This window comes from Brassica napus, chromosome C8, assembly GCF_020379485.1.
Source record: "Brassica napus cultivar Da-Ae chromosome C8, Da-Ae, whole genome shotgun sequence".
NCBI lineage: Eukaryota > Viridiplantae > Streptophyta > Magnoliopsida > Brassicales > Brassicaceae > Brassica > Brassica napus.
The window spans coordinates 6,081,053-6,093,978 of NC_063451.1; the positions used below are offsets into that span (position 1 = coordinate 6,081,053).

Sequence of the window (12,926 nt, forward strand, 5' to 3'; positions counted from 1 at the left end):
GTTTTGGATCGCGCAGCCTCATCTACAGGTAGAGTAGTTCCTGTATCATTAGCATCAGACTCAGGGATTGCAACCCCTTGAGCATCTATCCTCTGACTTGCTGCATTACGCAGATGACTTTCCTGGTCATGCAGGTCTCCTCTCTCATCTCGTACAAGTATCAAAGTCGCAACCATGTCTCGCGGCTCAGTATCGGTCGATGTACGGACTGGAGTATCAATCAATGTCGGTCGTGGAAGATGAATGTCTTCGGTCGACATCTTCCATCGACGATGGTGAGCGAGTATCGGTCGACGGGTCTCGTGCCTGGATCGATGGTGGTTGAACGAAATCGAGCGACGAACAGGTGTTATTGTCGATCGATGAGGAGTGCGCTTCTTTGCAGATTGAACGCTCAAAACTTGCAGGATCTGGTGAGATTCCTTGTTGCTTCTAGTACTGCTGGGCATGTACATGAAAATCCAAGAAAAAAAATTTGTGTCAGAAACTTAACAAAAATTAGATTGAATAGGCGATCAAAGCTCCCCGGCAACGGCGCCAAATTTGATACCACTCAAATTACCTTAAGGAGTGATTTATACTCTCTCAAATAAGAGGTCGAGTGGTAGTACTTAGGGATCGAATTCACATGGAGCTAGCGAACCTAAGAAATCTAATATGATTTGTTAAGCAAGATGTTTTAGTGATTAAAATGTAAATTGCAGTTTTTATCAAGCAAGTGTTTGCTTAGTTGATTGGTTGAGGTTTTGGTGCTTAAAAGGAAATAGCTAGACTTAGGGTTTTTATTTAGGAAACTTGGGATTATAATCCTACAGATGCCTAATGAGTTGCATGCATGATAATGTAAAGCTCAACTACTTAGTCAACAGGTCTATCAGCTTTCGCATGTTTGGACTTGTCTATTAACTAGATCTAATGATCTCAACTATTGTTTGTCGATCAATTAGAAAGTATCAATCGATGATCCTATAGGGATATCAATAGATTCACCTTTCGCTCCACCGATCGATTATTCAATAATGATATCGATCGACGAGCTTCTAGTTAAGCTTTATGCGCGGGTTGATTGATAGCTTACTAAGCTCACTAGATCAGCTCTCGCCTTACTCATAGCAAGAAACTTAGCTCAGTTAGAATGTTTTCAGGATGAGAATGAAGCTCTCGCTTTTATCTATCAATCCTCGGGCAAGTTCTAGGTAGCTAATCTAGAAACAGGCATTAATGAATAATCCTAATGACAATTACCACAACTCAGCAATCTATAGTTGGGGCTAATCCCTCCTAGCCTATTTAAACCCTAAAATCTAACAATGGAACTACTAAGACATTGCTAAGCAATTCATAACAGCAATTAGGTAAGAAAACTTCATTAGAATAGTAATTAGATATTAATGGAGTTTCAATCACAAATTATATCTTTAGATCGTCCCTCCAATCTATCAAAATCCTAAAAAACCTTGCTGTGAAAATAATAAAACAAGAAAGCACACTTTCCTATAACATGGTGGCAAAGCTTATATTATTAGGTTAAAACTCGTCAGGGGTAATCTTGTAAATTGGTGAAGACTTGGGCTTCAAGTCGGCTGTGACCAAACGGGCTTTCTACGCGCTTCGCCGTCGATCGATGTCAAGACATGAACATCGATCGATTATTCCTCTTCAGTATCGATCGATGGTCGAGCTCGATGGTCATCTCGGGTGATTGCTCCAAATATCCCCAAAATGCTCCAAAATCATCACTTATCTCCAAATCACTCCTCATCCTATAAATATGCTAAATAGACTCTATAAACAACTAGTATAGTGGTAAGTATTCCCGCCTGTCATGCGGGTGACCCGGGTTCAATCCCTGGCAACGGCGCCAAATTTGATACCACTCAAATTACCCTAAGGAGTGAATTACTCTCTCAAATAAGAGGTTCAATTGTAGTACTTAGGGATCGAATCCACAAGGAGCTAGGGAACCTATTAAATCTAGTAATTTATTAATTCTAAGTGTTTGTTGTTTTATGGTTTTAAAGGAAATAACAATCCTAATTGAGCAAGTCTATTGCTCGACTAACAAGATGATTGGGGTGTAACTTATTGGAAAGGTATTAGATGCAGGGTTTCTATTCAGGTGTTGGAGATTATAATCCTATAGATGCCTATCAGTTGCATGCATGATATATTAGAGCTCAACCCCTTAAACACAGTGATCAGCGTTGGCAATGTTTCACTGGTTAACTAACTAGATCTTGGATCTCAACTGTCGTTTTTTGACCACAAGAAAGTGTCGATCGATGGTCCTATAGGGATATCGATCGATACACCTTTCGCAAATATCGACTCTTTCTTATTACCATTAGATTTAATTTAGAATTTGGTATAGACTTGTTACGAAAAACTTGCTAAGTTTTCTTTCTTTCCTTGTCTACACAGCTTAAGAATGGAGAACAAAGAACTCGGCCGAGCATCGATCGACAAAGATGTAATGTTGTCAAGCGACGTGGAGACCAAAGAATCGACTGACACGGAGCTCCCGACATCGTTCGACACCGCCCAGCAGGAAGCATGTAAGTCTTCTCTTACCGAGCTTATTAATGAGGAGGTAGCCCAAACTGAACCAATAGGTCAATTAAGCAATGAAACTAGCCAAACTAAACAGGGGACTGAAATCCCTGTTAAGATAAATCCCACCTTGATAAAAAGGTGAAGAGATCAGATTGCCTATGCAAGACTACCTAGACCCTGGTAGAACCTATTCCAATAGGTCCGCTATTAAAATACCAGGAGACGATACCAAGAAATCTAAGTTTAACGCAGATTACTACTGTATGGTTCGTCGAAACCCATTCCGTGGATCTCTCTCTGAGCACCCACATGATCACATCGAAGGTTTGGAAGAATTAATCCCAGATGAATACAATCGTTGCAAACAATTCTCATTTTCCTTAGAGGGAGAAGCTCTCAGATGGCTAAACTGTTTAACAACAGGATCCCTTACTTGTTGGGAAGAGAATAGAAACGCCTTCCTTAAGAAATTTTTCGATGATGATTGCTATTGGGAAGTAAGGAGACAAATCTTTACATTCCGCCAAGATCCACGTGAATCGTTTAAAAACGCCTGGGGAAGATTCAAGAGCTATGAACTTGAATGTCCCCATCATGGTTATTCAGAACCACAATTCCTTAACATCTTCTATGGAGGTGTTAACCTGAGCTACAAGACCACACTCAACACGGCGAGTGAAGGAAATTTCGTCACTAGGAGCCCCGAAGATGCTAGACGCCTTATCGAAAATGTAGCAACGGGAAAATCCTATGAAAAGATGGATGAAGAAATAGGAAATTCGATAAATTCAAAAGATAATTCCGAATTGGAAGAGATCAAGAATTCCCTCAATTCACTCCACTCTTTTCTTCAGAATCAACACCGATCTGATATAGCCCAGGTCGAAGATGATGCCTTGTCTGATATGGAAAATCAATTAGAAGAAGAGAAAAACTATTCAGACCCCTATCCCGTGTTTAACATAGATAGTTTCACCCAAGCCTATGACATTGCTGTGAAATCACGCACTGGAAAGGAAAAGTTCAATATCCGACAAGCACTCACTGGCAACCGTAAAGCAAAGTCAAATTTTTTTGGAAAAATAAATATGGTTTACGGAAAGTTAATGGAGAAAGCAGATTCTTTGGGTGAACTTATTCGAAAATTAGAAAGTCAAGTAGCTGAAATTACGACTGCCATCAAAAGAGAAACAGGACGTCTTCCCGGTAGAACTGATTTAAACCCGAGACGTCAAGTCAGTGCCGTAATGTTGCGTAGCGGAAAACGTCTCGCGACCAACACAAAGAGCAACACCGAAATTGGCAATTCTTCCAATGCTGATGAAACAGGTAAGAGCGATTCTCAGCCTATACTTCTTGATGACCCTGACCCAAAACCTTCTCGCGAAAACGGGAAGTCTACCGCTGATATTAATAAGGAAAAAACTATAGACTTAGAAGTAGAAGACGATTCGGAAATTGAGGCCGAAATCGATCGACAGTATGGCACCCACGTCGATCGACCAGTGGATCCTGTCGTCGATCAACCACTACAAGAAAACACGTCAGTTGCAAGGGAAAATTGCATCGCAATTCCGTTGCAAATCGCTTATTGCGAGGGTTTTGCGAGAAACCACGTTCCCTCGCAAATCGCTTGTCGCAAATGAAAATCACTCGCAAAACGCTCGCAAATTTGCGACGGAGATAAATTCCTTGCAAATTTGCGACGGAAATGTGTTTCTTGCAAAATTGCGACGGAACTGATTTTCTCGCAAACATTTGCAACGGTTTAGTTGTTCCTCGCAAATTTGCTATTAACTATTTCGTCGCAATTTTGCAAGGATTGTTTTCCTCGCAAATTTGCAATTAAGAGTTCCGTCGCAATTTTGCAAGGGTGTTATTTCGTTGCAAAATTGCGAGGGTCGTTCCATTGCAATTTTGCAAGTCATTTGCGAGTACTTGTTTTTTCTTGCAGAATTTGAAATTTTATAAATTGTTATATATTTATAAAATTCTGAAGAAAATTAAATAGTTAACGAAAATATTACTGAAATAGAAAGAAATTCAAGAGTCATTACACAAACACATACATAGAAGTTTCAAGTCATTTGAAAGAGATAGAAAACAAACTAAATAGCATTAGATTCATCATCATCCCCAGAACCAGAAGACGCTTCAGACCGGAGAATGTCGGCCACGGTAGGGTCTTTGCTAGCGAGATGACGAACAATCTTGTACAGCTTCGAAATTTCATTTCCCTGGCTCTCAATCTTTTGAGCTTGGTCATAGATGATCTTCTTCAAAGATGGGTCTTCAGTACTGCTAGAAGGAAACGAAGCAGGAACAGATCCTAAAGATGTATTTAGAGAACCCACTCCATACAGTCGTCCCATTTTGCGGGGAGCGATCTGCATAAAAAATCAGAAAATGATCAATATCAAAGAAGACTTAAAAAATTTTGAGCTTGAGAGCCGTAATAATTTACCTCACAATAGATCTTGTTCTTTTCCGCTGGAGAGAGGCCATTAGAACCAGTGCTCTCGGGATCATTACTAGCAGCCTGAGATAACTCCTGAAGTTTAGATGTCACATCATTGTAGAGCTGCTGAGATTTGCCGTCAACAAAAGAACCATCCGGGTTTCATTTAGTGATCTCGAGAACCCCAAGCAAGTCTGGAATAGAACATCCAGTTTACTCAGCCTACAATTTAAAAGATTAAGTTAAACCATAAAAATGAGATCACAACTTAGATAAAATAGGCAATTTCAGACCACAACTTGAATTAACTAAGATAATAAAAACAAGAACTTACAATCACTCGTGCACGGGCCCTGAAGGAAGTCTGACCTGAACGATGCTTAGATGATCCATGTCCATCAGGGTCAGAGTAACGAGCTGCCCGACTGTTACAACTCCGGACTTCAGATTCTGGATCTAACCAATAAGCAACAAGACCACCCCAAACATTTGGGTCAAACCACAAAGGCATAGCTGCATCGCCTTTTTTCCGCCATTTACTCTTCCACCGACTAACTTGGCGAGTCAACTGGAGTTTCAATTTAGCCTCGAAAGAGTTGCGAACGAGGATTGTTATACCGGAATCCAAATGATACATTTGCTGACACAACAAAAAGGCAAATTAATAGACATTCATGAACATAAAATTAATTTTTTACAAATTTTAAAATTCAAGAAAATTAAATGAATTACCGCAAAGGATTCAAACCAACGTCTCACAACATCCCCGGGGGTTTGCTTCCAATTAGCATGCTGTTCTTTGAAATCTCTTTCAAATATTTGACGGACCGATGCAGCAACGCTTACATCGTCATCAAACCTATCACAGGAAATTCAAGGCAATTGAGAGAATTATATTATAAAAATATGAAAATATTATAATTAGTTACAATGAATTAAAATTAAAAAGCTTACCAAAGCGTATTTGAAGGGCGATCTGGATGGAGGTGAGGAAGACGATCATGTCCCGGACTAGCCAAAATCAAATTGATTGACATTAAATCTGCCGCCGGGTCTGGGGTGGGAGCAGCAGGAGCTGGGACGGGAGCTGCAGGAGCTGGGGCGGGAGCTGCAGGAGCTGGGGCGGGAGCTGCAGGAGCTGCAGGAGCTGGGGCGGGAGCTGGAGGAGCTGGGGTGGGAGCTGGAGGGGAAGCTTGCGTCTGGCTATTAGGAACAACCAAACTCTCGGCCATCTGGGAATTAGAAGAACTACCCGGATTGGTATGACGGGATGAACTCTTCGTACTACCAGAACTCTTCTTACTACCAGCAGATAGATAGCGGCTATAATCATTTCCTGACATCTGCAAAGAAATTAACCAAACCTAAATAGTTAAAACCCTAACCAAACACAGAATCATCACAAATCGAGAACCAAAACTGATAATCAAAACCTAAACTGATAATCAAAACCTAAACTGATAATTAAACTTAAACATAAACCAAAATTTGTAACCTTTCAAAGAAACAGAGCCGGTTCGAGATAATGAGGGTGGAAGTCCGGCGAGTATGACGGCAGATGAGGGCGACCGTGAGGAGAGAGATCCGACGACGGACGGGTTGAGAGAAGGAGATCCGGCGAGGAGACCTAGATCGAAGTGGATCGGCGAGGAGAGAGTGGAGAGAATGAGATCCGGCGAGACTGAGACATCGGAGAGGAGAGGCACAGAGAGGGAGATACGGCGGAGAGGAGAGGCGGGAGAGTCCGGCAAGACTGAGACGTCGGCTGCGAAAAGAGAGGCACAGAGAGAGAGATACGGCGGAGAGGAGAGGCGGGAGAATCCGGCGAGACTTGACAGGAGACGTCAGGCTGCGGGGAGAGAGAGCACGGAGAGGAGACGCGGAGAGGAAACGCGGAGAGGAGACGCGGAGAGGAGAGGAGACGCGGAGAGGGGACGCGGAGAGGAGACGCAGAGAGGACGGATCGGAGAGCTTTCGATTCTTTTTTTTCCTTTGACGGCAGAGATTAATGAAGAAGAAGGGTTAACTGTCCTTATATATTAACCTAATCTCCGACGCAAATCCCTTGCAAATTTGCGAGCGAATTGCAACGAATGTGTTTTAGGGATTCGTTTAGGGTTTTGGCTAGTGTCGAAGAGTTGCGACGGAATTGCGAGCGAATCATGCAAATCCGTCGCAATTCCGTCGCATTTTGTTATATTTTTTTTAAAAAAAAATTCAAATACAAGACAATACAGCGTAAATGTGAAATTTTGTCTAATAAGACTCATTTTCAGATACATTTTCATTGTCTCTATTTTCAGCCTCATCATTTGTGATTTCATCTTCGTCAGTTTCAGCATCAAACTCGTCTTCTTCTGAAACAGACCCTTCGGTGGAATCATCAACAATGACTTCTGCTTCTTGGTTATCTGGATCGATGTGTACGATATTCTCAGTCGATTCGGTTGGGACGGACATTTCAGCAACTCTTTCGGCCTGCATAGCGATATCGGCAATTTCTCCGACGATTATACGCCCTCACGGATTCACTTTAATCACTGATAACCACCTTTCACGCATTTCTCTAATCCTTGGATATGGAAGAAAACACACTTGATCTGCTTGTGATGCAAGGCAATATGGTTCGAATTTTGTATAACGTCTATTTGCATTGACATCAATGACCCCAAGGTTATTTTTTCGGACCCCTCGGCCACTCGTTGGATCATACCAATCACACTTAAATAATACGCATTTTAAGTTGATGGTTCCCGGGTAAGTGACTTCTATGATCTGTTGCAATACACCGTAGAAGTCAGTTTCACCTTGGAGTTGGATTCCAAAATTTGCGGTTGATCTCTTCGAACCGTGTGTGTACGTATGAAAAGTGTATCCACGAGTGAAGTACATTGGAGCAGTAGTGATCTTAGCAACCGGTTTGTCAACAAATTGATACAACCATCGCGGAATTGGTTTGTCATGACATCTATTTTTCACCTGCTCAAAATATATAAATATTAAAATAAGTCATTTTAATTTTTAAAATTCTAAAGATTGTACGTACATAGTATTCTAACCACCCAGGATAATCTCGTTCGTTCAACTGCTAATAATCCTTTTCTTCTAAATTAGGATAGTGTTCTCGAATTTGTAAGTTGAATATGCTGCATATAAGAAATGTTATTTGTCAGGCATATATGTAAATATAAAACCAAAGTAATCAATAAAATTTATATATGTTCAAGTTGTATGAGTACCTTTCAAATTCCTGCAAGTAGTCAATGTTTCGCATAATATAAATGTGAGCCGCATGAGCATGTGCGAGCCGCATGAGCATGTGCATGATCTTCCCACCAAACTTCTCTCACTTTGCCAGCAAGTCCTCCAATCTGACAAAATATGTCAGGAACGTCTGTAACAAGATATGAAGGCGCAACTCCTCCCTCGTCATATTGTCTAGGAGCGGTCTTCTTCGTTCTAACGGTTGGGCTAAAGTAGTAGGATGTAAAGTGCGAAGTTTCCACTGTCAAACTTCCTGCAACTATCGAGCCCTCGACTTTGGCCAGATTTTTGGCAAACTTTTTGAGATATTCCACGAATCTCTCAAATACATACATCCATCGAAATTGCACAGGGCCCCCAAGAGCTGCTTCAAGAGGTAGATGAATCATGAGATGTTCCATTACGTCAAAAAAAGATGGGGGGAAGACTTTTTCCAGATTGCAAAGCAAAACCGGAATATTCTTGGCTAACAACTCGATCCCATCCTCAGTCAATGTTCGAGTGCATAAATCCCTAAAAATGCTCCAACTCCTACAAATTCATCATCAAACAAAAATATTATTACAATTAACAAAGACAATAAATTTATATATAATTTTAAAAGTCACTTTTATTACCGGCTATTGCTTCATGGACATGTTTTGCTAATAGCTCTGTCATTGCGAACGGTAGGAGCCGCTGCATGAAAATGTGACAGTCATGACTCTTCATACCAGAAAATTTTTTTCCTTGCTCGATGCATCTTGAGAATTTTGACACATATCCATCTGGCAACTTTACATCAGAATTTACCCAGTCAAACAACTTTTGCTTCGCCACCCCAGGCAATCTAAAATTCAGAACTGGTAATTTTCCTTCTCTTGTCACATGCAGCTCTGGTCTTGCACATAACTCTGGCAAATCCAACCTCGATTTCAAATTATCTTTACTCTTTCCCGTCACATCCAAAAAAGTGTTCATGATATTCTCAAAAACATTCTTCTCTATGTGCATCACATCAAGGTTGTGCCTTAAGAGATGATCCTTCCAATATGGAAGTTCCCAAAATATGCTCTTCTTATGCCAATTATGAGATGCCGTATACCCGTCTGGCATGGTAGGTGGAGTGTGCCAATTTCCTCCAACTTTACATGTTTCCTTAGCACCGTAATAATCAATCTGCTCTAACAAAGATGCTTCTGATTGCAATACTGGGGGAGGAACATGCAAACCAACATGACTTCCTCCCATTTTTCAGCTGAAAAGCATCTGTCCTATCCATACAATATGGACATGATAATCTTCCATGTGTGGTCCAACCCGATAACATTCCATATGCGGGGAAGTCACTAATGGTCCACATAAGTACTGCACGCATTTTACAGTTCTGTTGCTGCGAGTAATCCCATGTCTTCACGCCATAATGCCAGAACATCTTCAGCTCATGGATCAAAGGTTGCAAAAAAACATCAAGTGCTCGCTTTAGATGTTTTGGACCAGGCACTAGAATACTCAAGAACAAAAATTCTCTTTGCATGCACATCTCCGGAGGGAGATTGTATGGCGTCAAGATGACAGGCAATAAAGAGTATTGCCTTCCAGACATACCAAATGGACTAAAGTCATCCGTGCATAAGCCATGATAAACGTTTCTAAACTCACTCGCAAAGTCGGAATATACAGTTTGAAAGGGTTTCCATGCCTTTGCATCTGAGGGATGTGTAATCTCGCCATCTTTCACCGAATGTTGGGCATGCCATCTCATCGACGCGGCTGTCCTTTCTGAGTGGTATAAACGCTTCAATCTATCTGTGATCGGTAAGTACCACATACGTTTGTACGGCACAGGATTCCTTCCTGTGGTTTCTTGATATCTTGGCTTTTGACAAAATCGACACTCCGTCAGTTTTTCATCATCTTTCCAGTAAATCATGCAGTTGTCAACGCATACATCAATCATTTCAGATGGTAGACCAAGACCGGCAACTAGCTTCTGAATTTCATAGAAATTATCCGCAGCAAGATTACCTTCTGGTAAATACTCATTAATGAGTTGAGCCCACGAATCCATGCACTTCTCATTTAGATTATGATCACTTTTAATGGTCATCATCCTAGATGCTAGTGATAATCTAGAAAGCCCTTCTCTACATCCTTCGTAGATGGGTTCATTGGCAGCGTCTAACATATTATAAAATCGTTGTGCGTCTATGTTAGGTTCTTCCCTACTACTATCAGGAATAGCAGCTTCATGCAATGTATCTGTAACCATATCATGATACCTATTTCCCTGTTGCTCATACCCATCCCCCGCATTGTTTCCAAACATATTTTGCTCATACCCATCCCCCGCATTATTTCCAAACATATTTTGCTCATATCCATCACCCGCATTATAATTTGGCAGTTCAAATCCCTGACCCGTACTACTACTTGATGCACCTTCCCCATGCAAAAACCATATGTAGTAGTTTGGTCTAAATCCTCTATTATATAAATGCCTCTTCACAGTATCTATTTCTAAATATGGCTAGTTCTTGCATTTTCTACAGGGACAAAAGATTTTACCATGTTCCCTTGCGAATGGTTGGTTGGTTGCCTGTTGTAAGAATCCTCGTAGTCCAGCACGATACTCTTTCGTTACTTCACCAGTCTCCGGACCTTTATGATTGACATCCACGCCCGTAGCGCGTATATTTCATGTCCGGACGCCATTTTTCTCTCAACTTTCTATTTTTTTCTTACTCACAACTCACGGAAATATATTTATCTCAACTTTTTCTTATTTTATTTTTCTTTTTTTTTCATTTTTTTTTCTTTTTTCTTTCGTTTTTTTTTTCCAATGGTCGCTCACTTCTCACAGCTGCTATATATAGACATATGAAAAATATTTGCAAGACACTTGCAAGGGAATTGCGACGGATATTGCAACGGAATTGCGATGCCATTCCCCTTTGCAAGGGATTAGCGAGAGAGATTTGTCCCTTGCAAATATTAGATACACTTAGAAAAAACGTGTATCACCAACCTATCCGTTTTTTTGCGATATTAAATGTCTTTCATAAATTAGTTACACAAAATTAAAAACGTGTATCACCAACCTATCTGTTTTTTTTTGCGACAGAATTGCAAAGAACGTATATGGTATTGCAATTCACACGCAAATTCCTTGCAAATTTGTAACGGATTTGCGACTACAGATTCTATCGCAAATTTGCGACGGTTTTGCGTGAGTTTGCGGAAAAGTCTCGCAAATTGGTTGCAATTTTGCGAGGAAAATATTTTGACGCAAATTTGCGAGCGTTTTGCGAGGAAAATTTTTTTCCTCGCAATTCCCTTGCGAATCCGTTGCGAATTTGCGAGGAAATATTTCCCCCGCAAATTTCCCTTGCAACAGGCGTGCTTTCTTGTAGTGAACATCCGAGTAACCCTATCGATCGACGTCCCACTCGGCCCGAACCAACGATTGAGAGAGTCTATAGAACCCTACCCCCTTATCCTCCTAAATCGCAGACTAAGAAATCATTAGAATATGTGATCTGCAAGAAAGCATTGGATAAAATTACTATGCAGATGTCCCTTAGTGACGCTATGAAAATAGCACCTTCGATAAAGAAGTATGTGAAGGATATGACGTCTCCAAATTATCCAACCGCTGAACATAGCGTGATGATGGTGTCAGAGGAAGTAAGCGCCATGATTCAAGGAGAAACTCCAGCAAAGAGACCTGATCCTGGTAGTTTCGTCCTAGATTGCAATATACATAACACGCGCTTTCCTCGATCACTATGTCATCTTGGCTCTAGCGTAAATCTTATGCCTTACTCCGTCGCAGTAACCTTGGGATATAACGACTTTATGACAACTCCGATAACCTTGGTTCTAGCTGATCGATCAATCAGGGTACCTGAAGGAATACTCGAAGACGTTCCCGTAAAAATTAATAATTGTTTCATGCCTACGGATTTTGTTGTGTTAAAATACAGACAGGAACCAAAAGACCCCCTCATTCTGGGTCGGCCATTCCTAGCTACGGCTGGAGCGATCATTGATGTGAAAGAAGGACGGATAAATTTGAACATCGGGGACATCTCGATGGTCTTTGATATGGAAAAGCTAATCAAGCAACCCTTGATAGATGACCAAGCCTTCTATGTGGAAGAAGTTTCTGAGCTGGAAAAGGAATCTTTCATAGACATGTGCTCAGACGACCCCTTAGAAAACGTTCTTACCCATGTAGAAAGGGATATTTTCATCATAGATAACAGAACAGACGATTACGTGCGACTGATGGATGCAAGTATCGAGGTTACAAACATCAAAGAAGATGATGACTCAGACATTATCGTCGATCGACACCTCATAGAGGCCGTCGACCGACAACCATCCTCATTATCTAATTGGTCTAAAGACAAAGCACCAAAAGTTGATTTAAAACCCCTCCCCGGTGGTCTTAAATATGCATTCCTCTATGACCAATCCTATCCTGTTATTGTCAATGCTACTCTCACTAGCGGAGAACTTGCGTTATTATTAAATAAACTACGCAAGCACAGGAAAGCAATCGGGTGTTCTCTCGATGATATTCCTGGTATTTCTCCTGATCTCTGCATGCACCGCATTCATTTGGAAGACGACGCAAAAACATCGGTAGAACAGCAAAGGAGATTAA

At 41.0% G+C, this 12,926-nt stretch overlaps 1 protein-coding gene across 1 annotated transcript; it reads right to left on the bottom strand.

The window, feature by feature from the left end:
* Positions 1 to 8,765: 8,765 nt before the first annotated feature.
* Positions 8,766 to 10,622, bottom strand: LOC125591810. The gene is made up of 4 exons (XM_048766670.1): positions 9,638 to 10,622; positions 9,068 to 9,465; positions 8,893 to 8,953; positions 8,766 to 8,806 (listed from the first exon to the last, which is right to left on the bottom strand). Exons 1-4 carry the CDS (start codon positions 10,620 to 10,622, stop codon positions 8,766 to 8,768), a joined length of 1,485 nt encoding a protein of 494 aa, XP_048622627.1.
* Between the last annotated feature and the right edge of the window lie 2,304 nt (positions 10,623 to 12,926).

Coding starts and splice junctions, on each gene's coding strand:
- LOC125591810 (XM_048766670.1), bottom strand. CDS start 10,622: ATGTTTGGAAATAATGCGGGGGATGGGTATGAGCAAAATATGTTTGGA. Junction 9,466..9,637: donor TTACTCGCAGCAACAGAACT/GTAAAATGCGTG, acceptor TTCCTCCCCCAG/TATTGCAATCAGAAGCATCT. Junction 8,807..8,892: donor TGTCCATGAAGCAATAGCCG/GTAATAAAAGTG, acceptor ATGAATTTGTAG/GAGTTGGAGCATTTTTAGGG.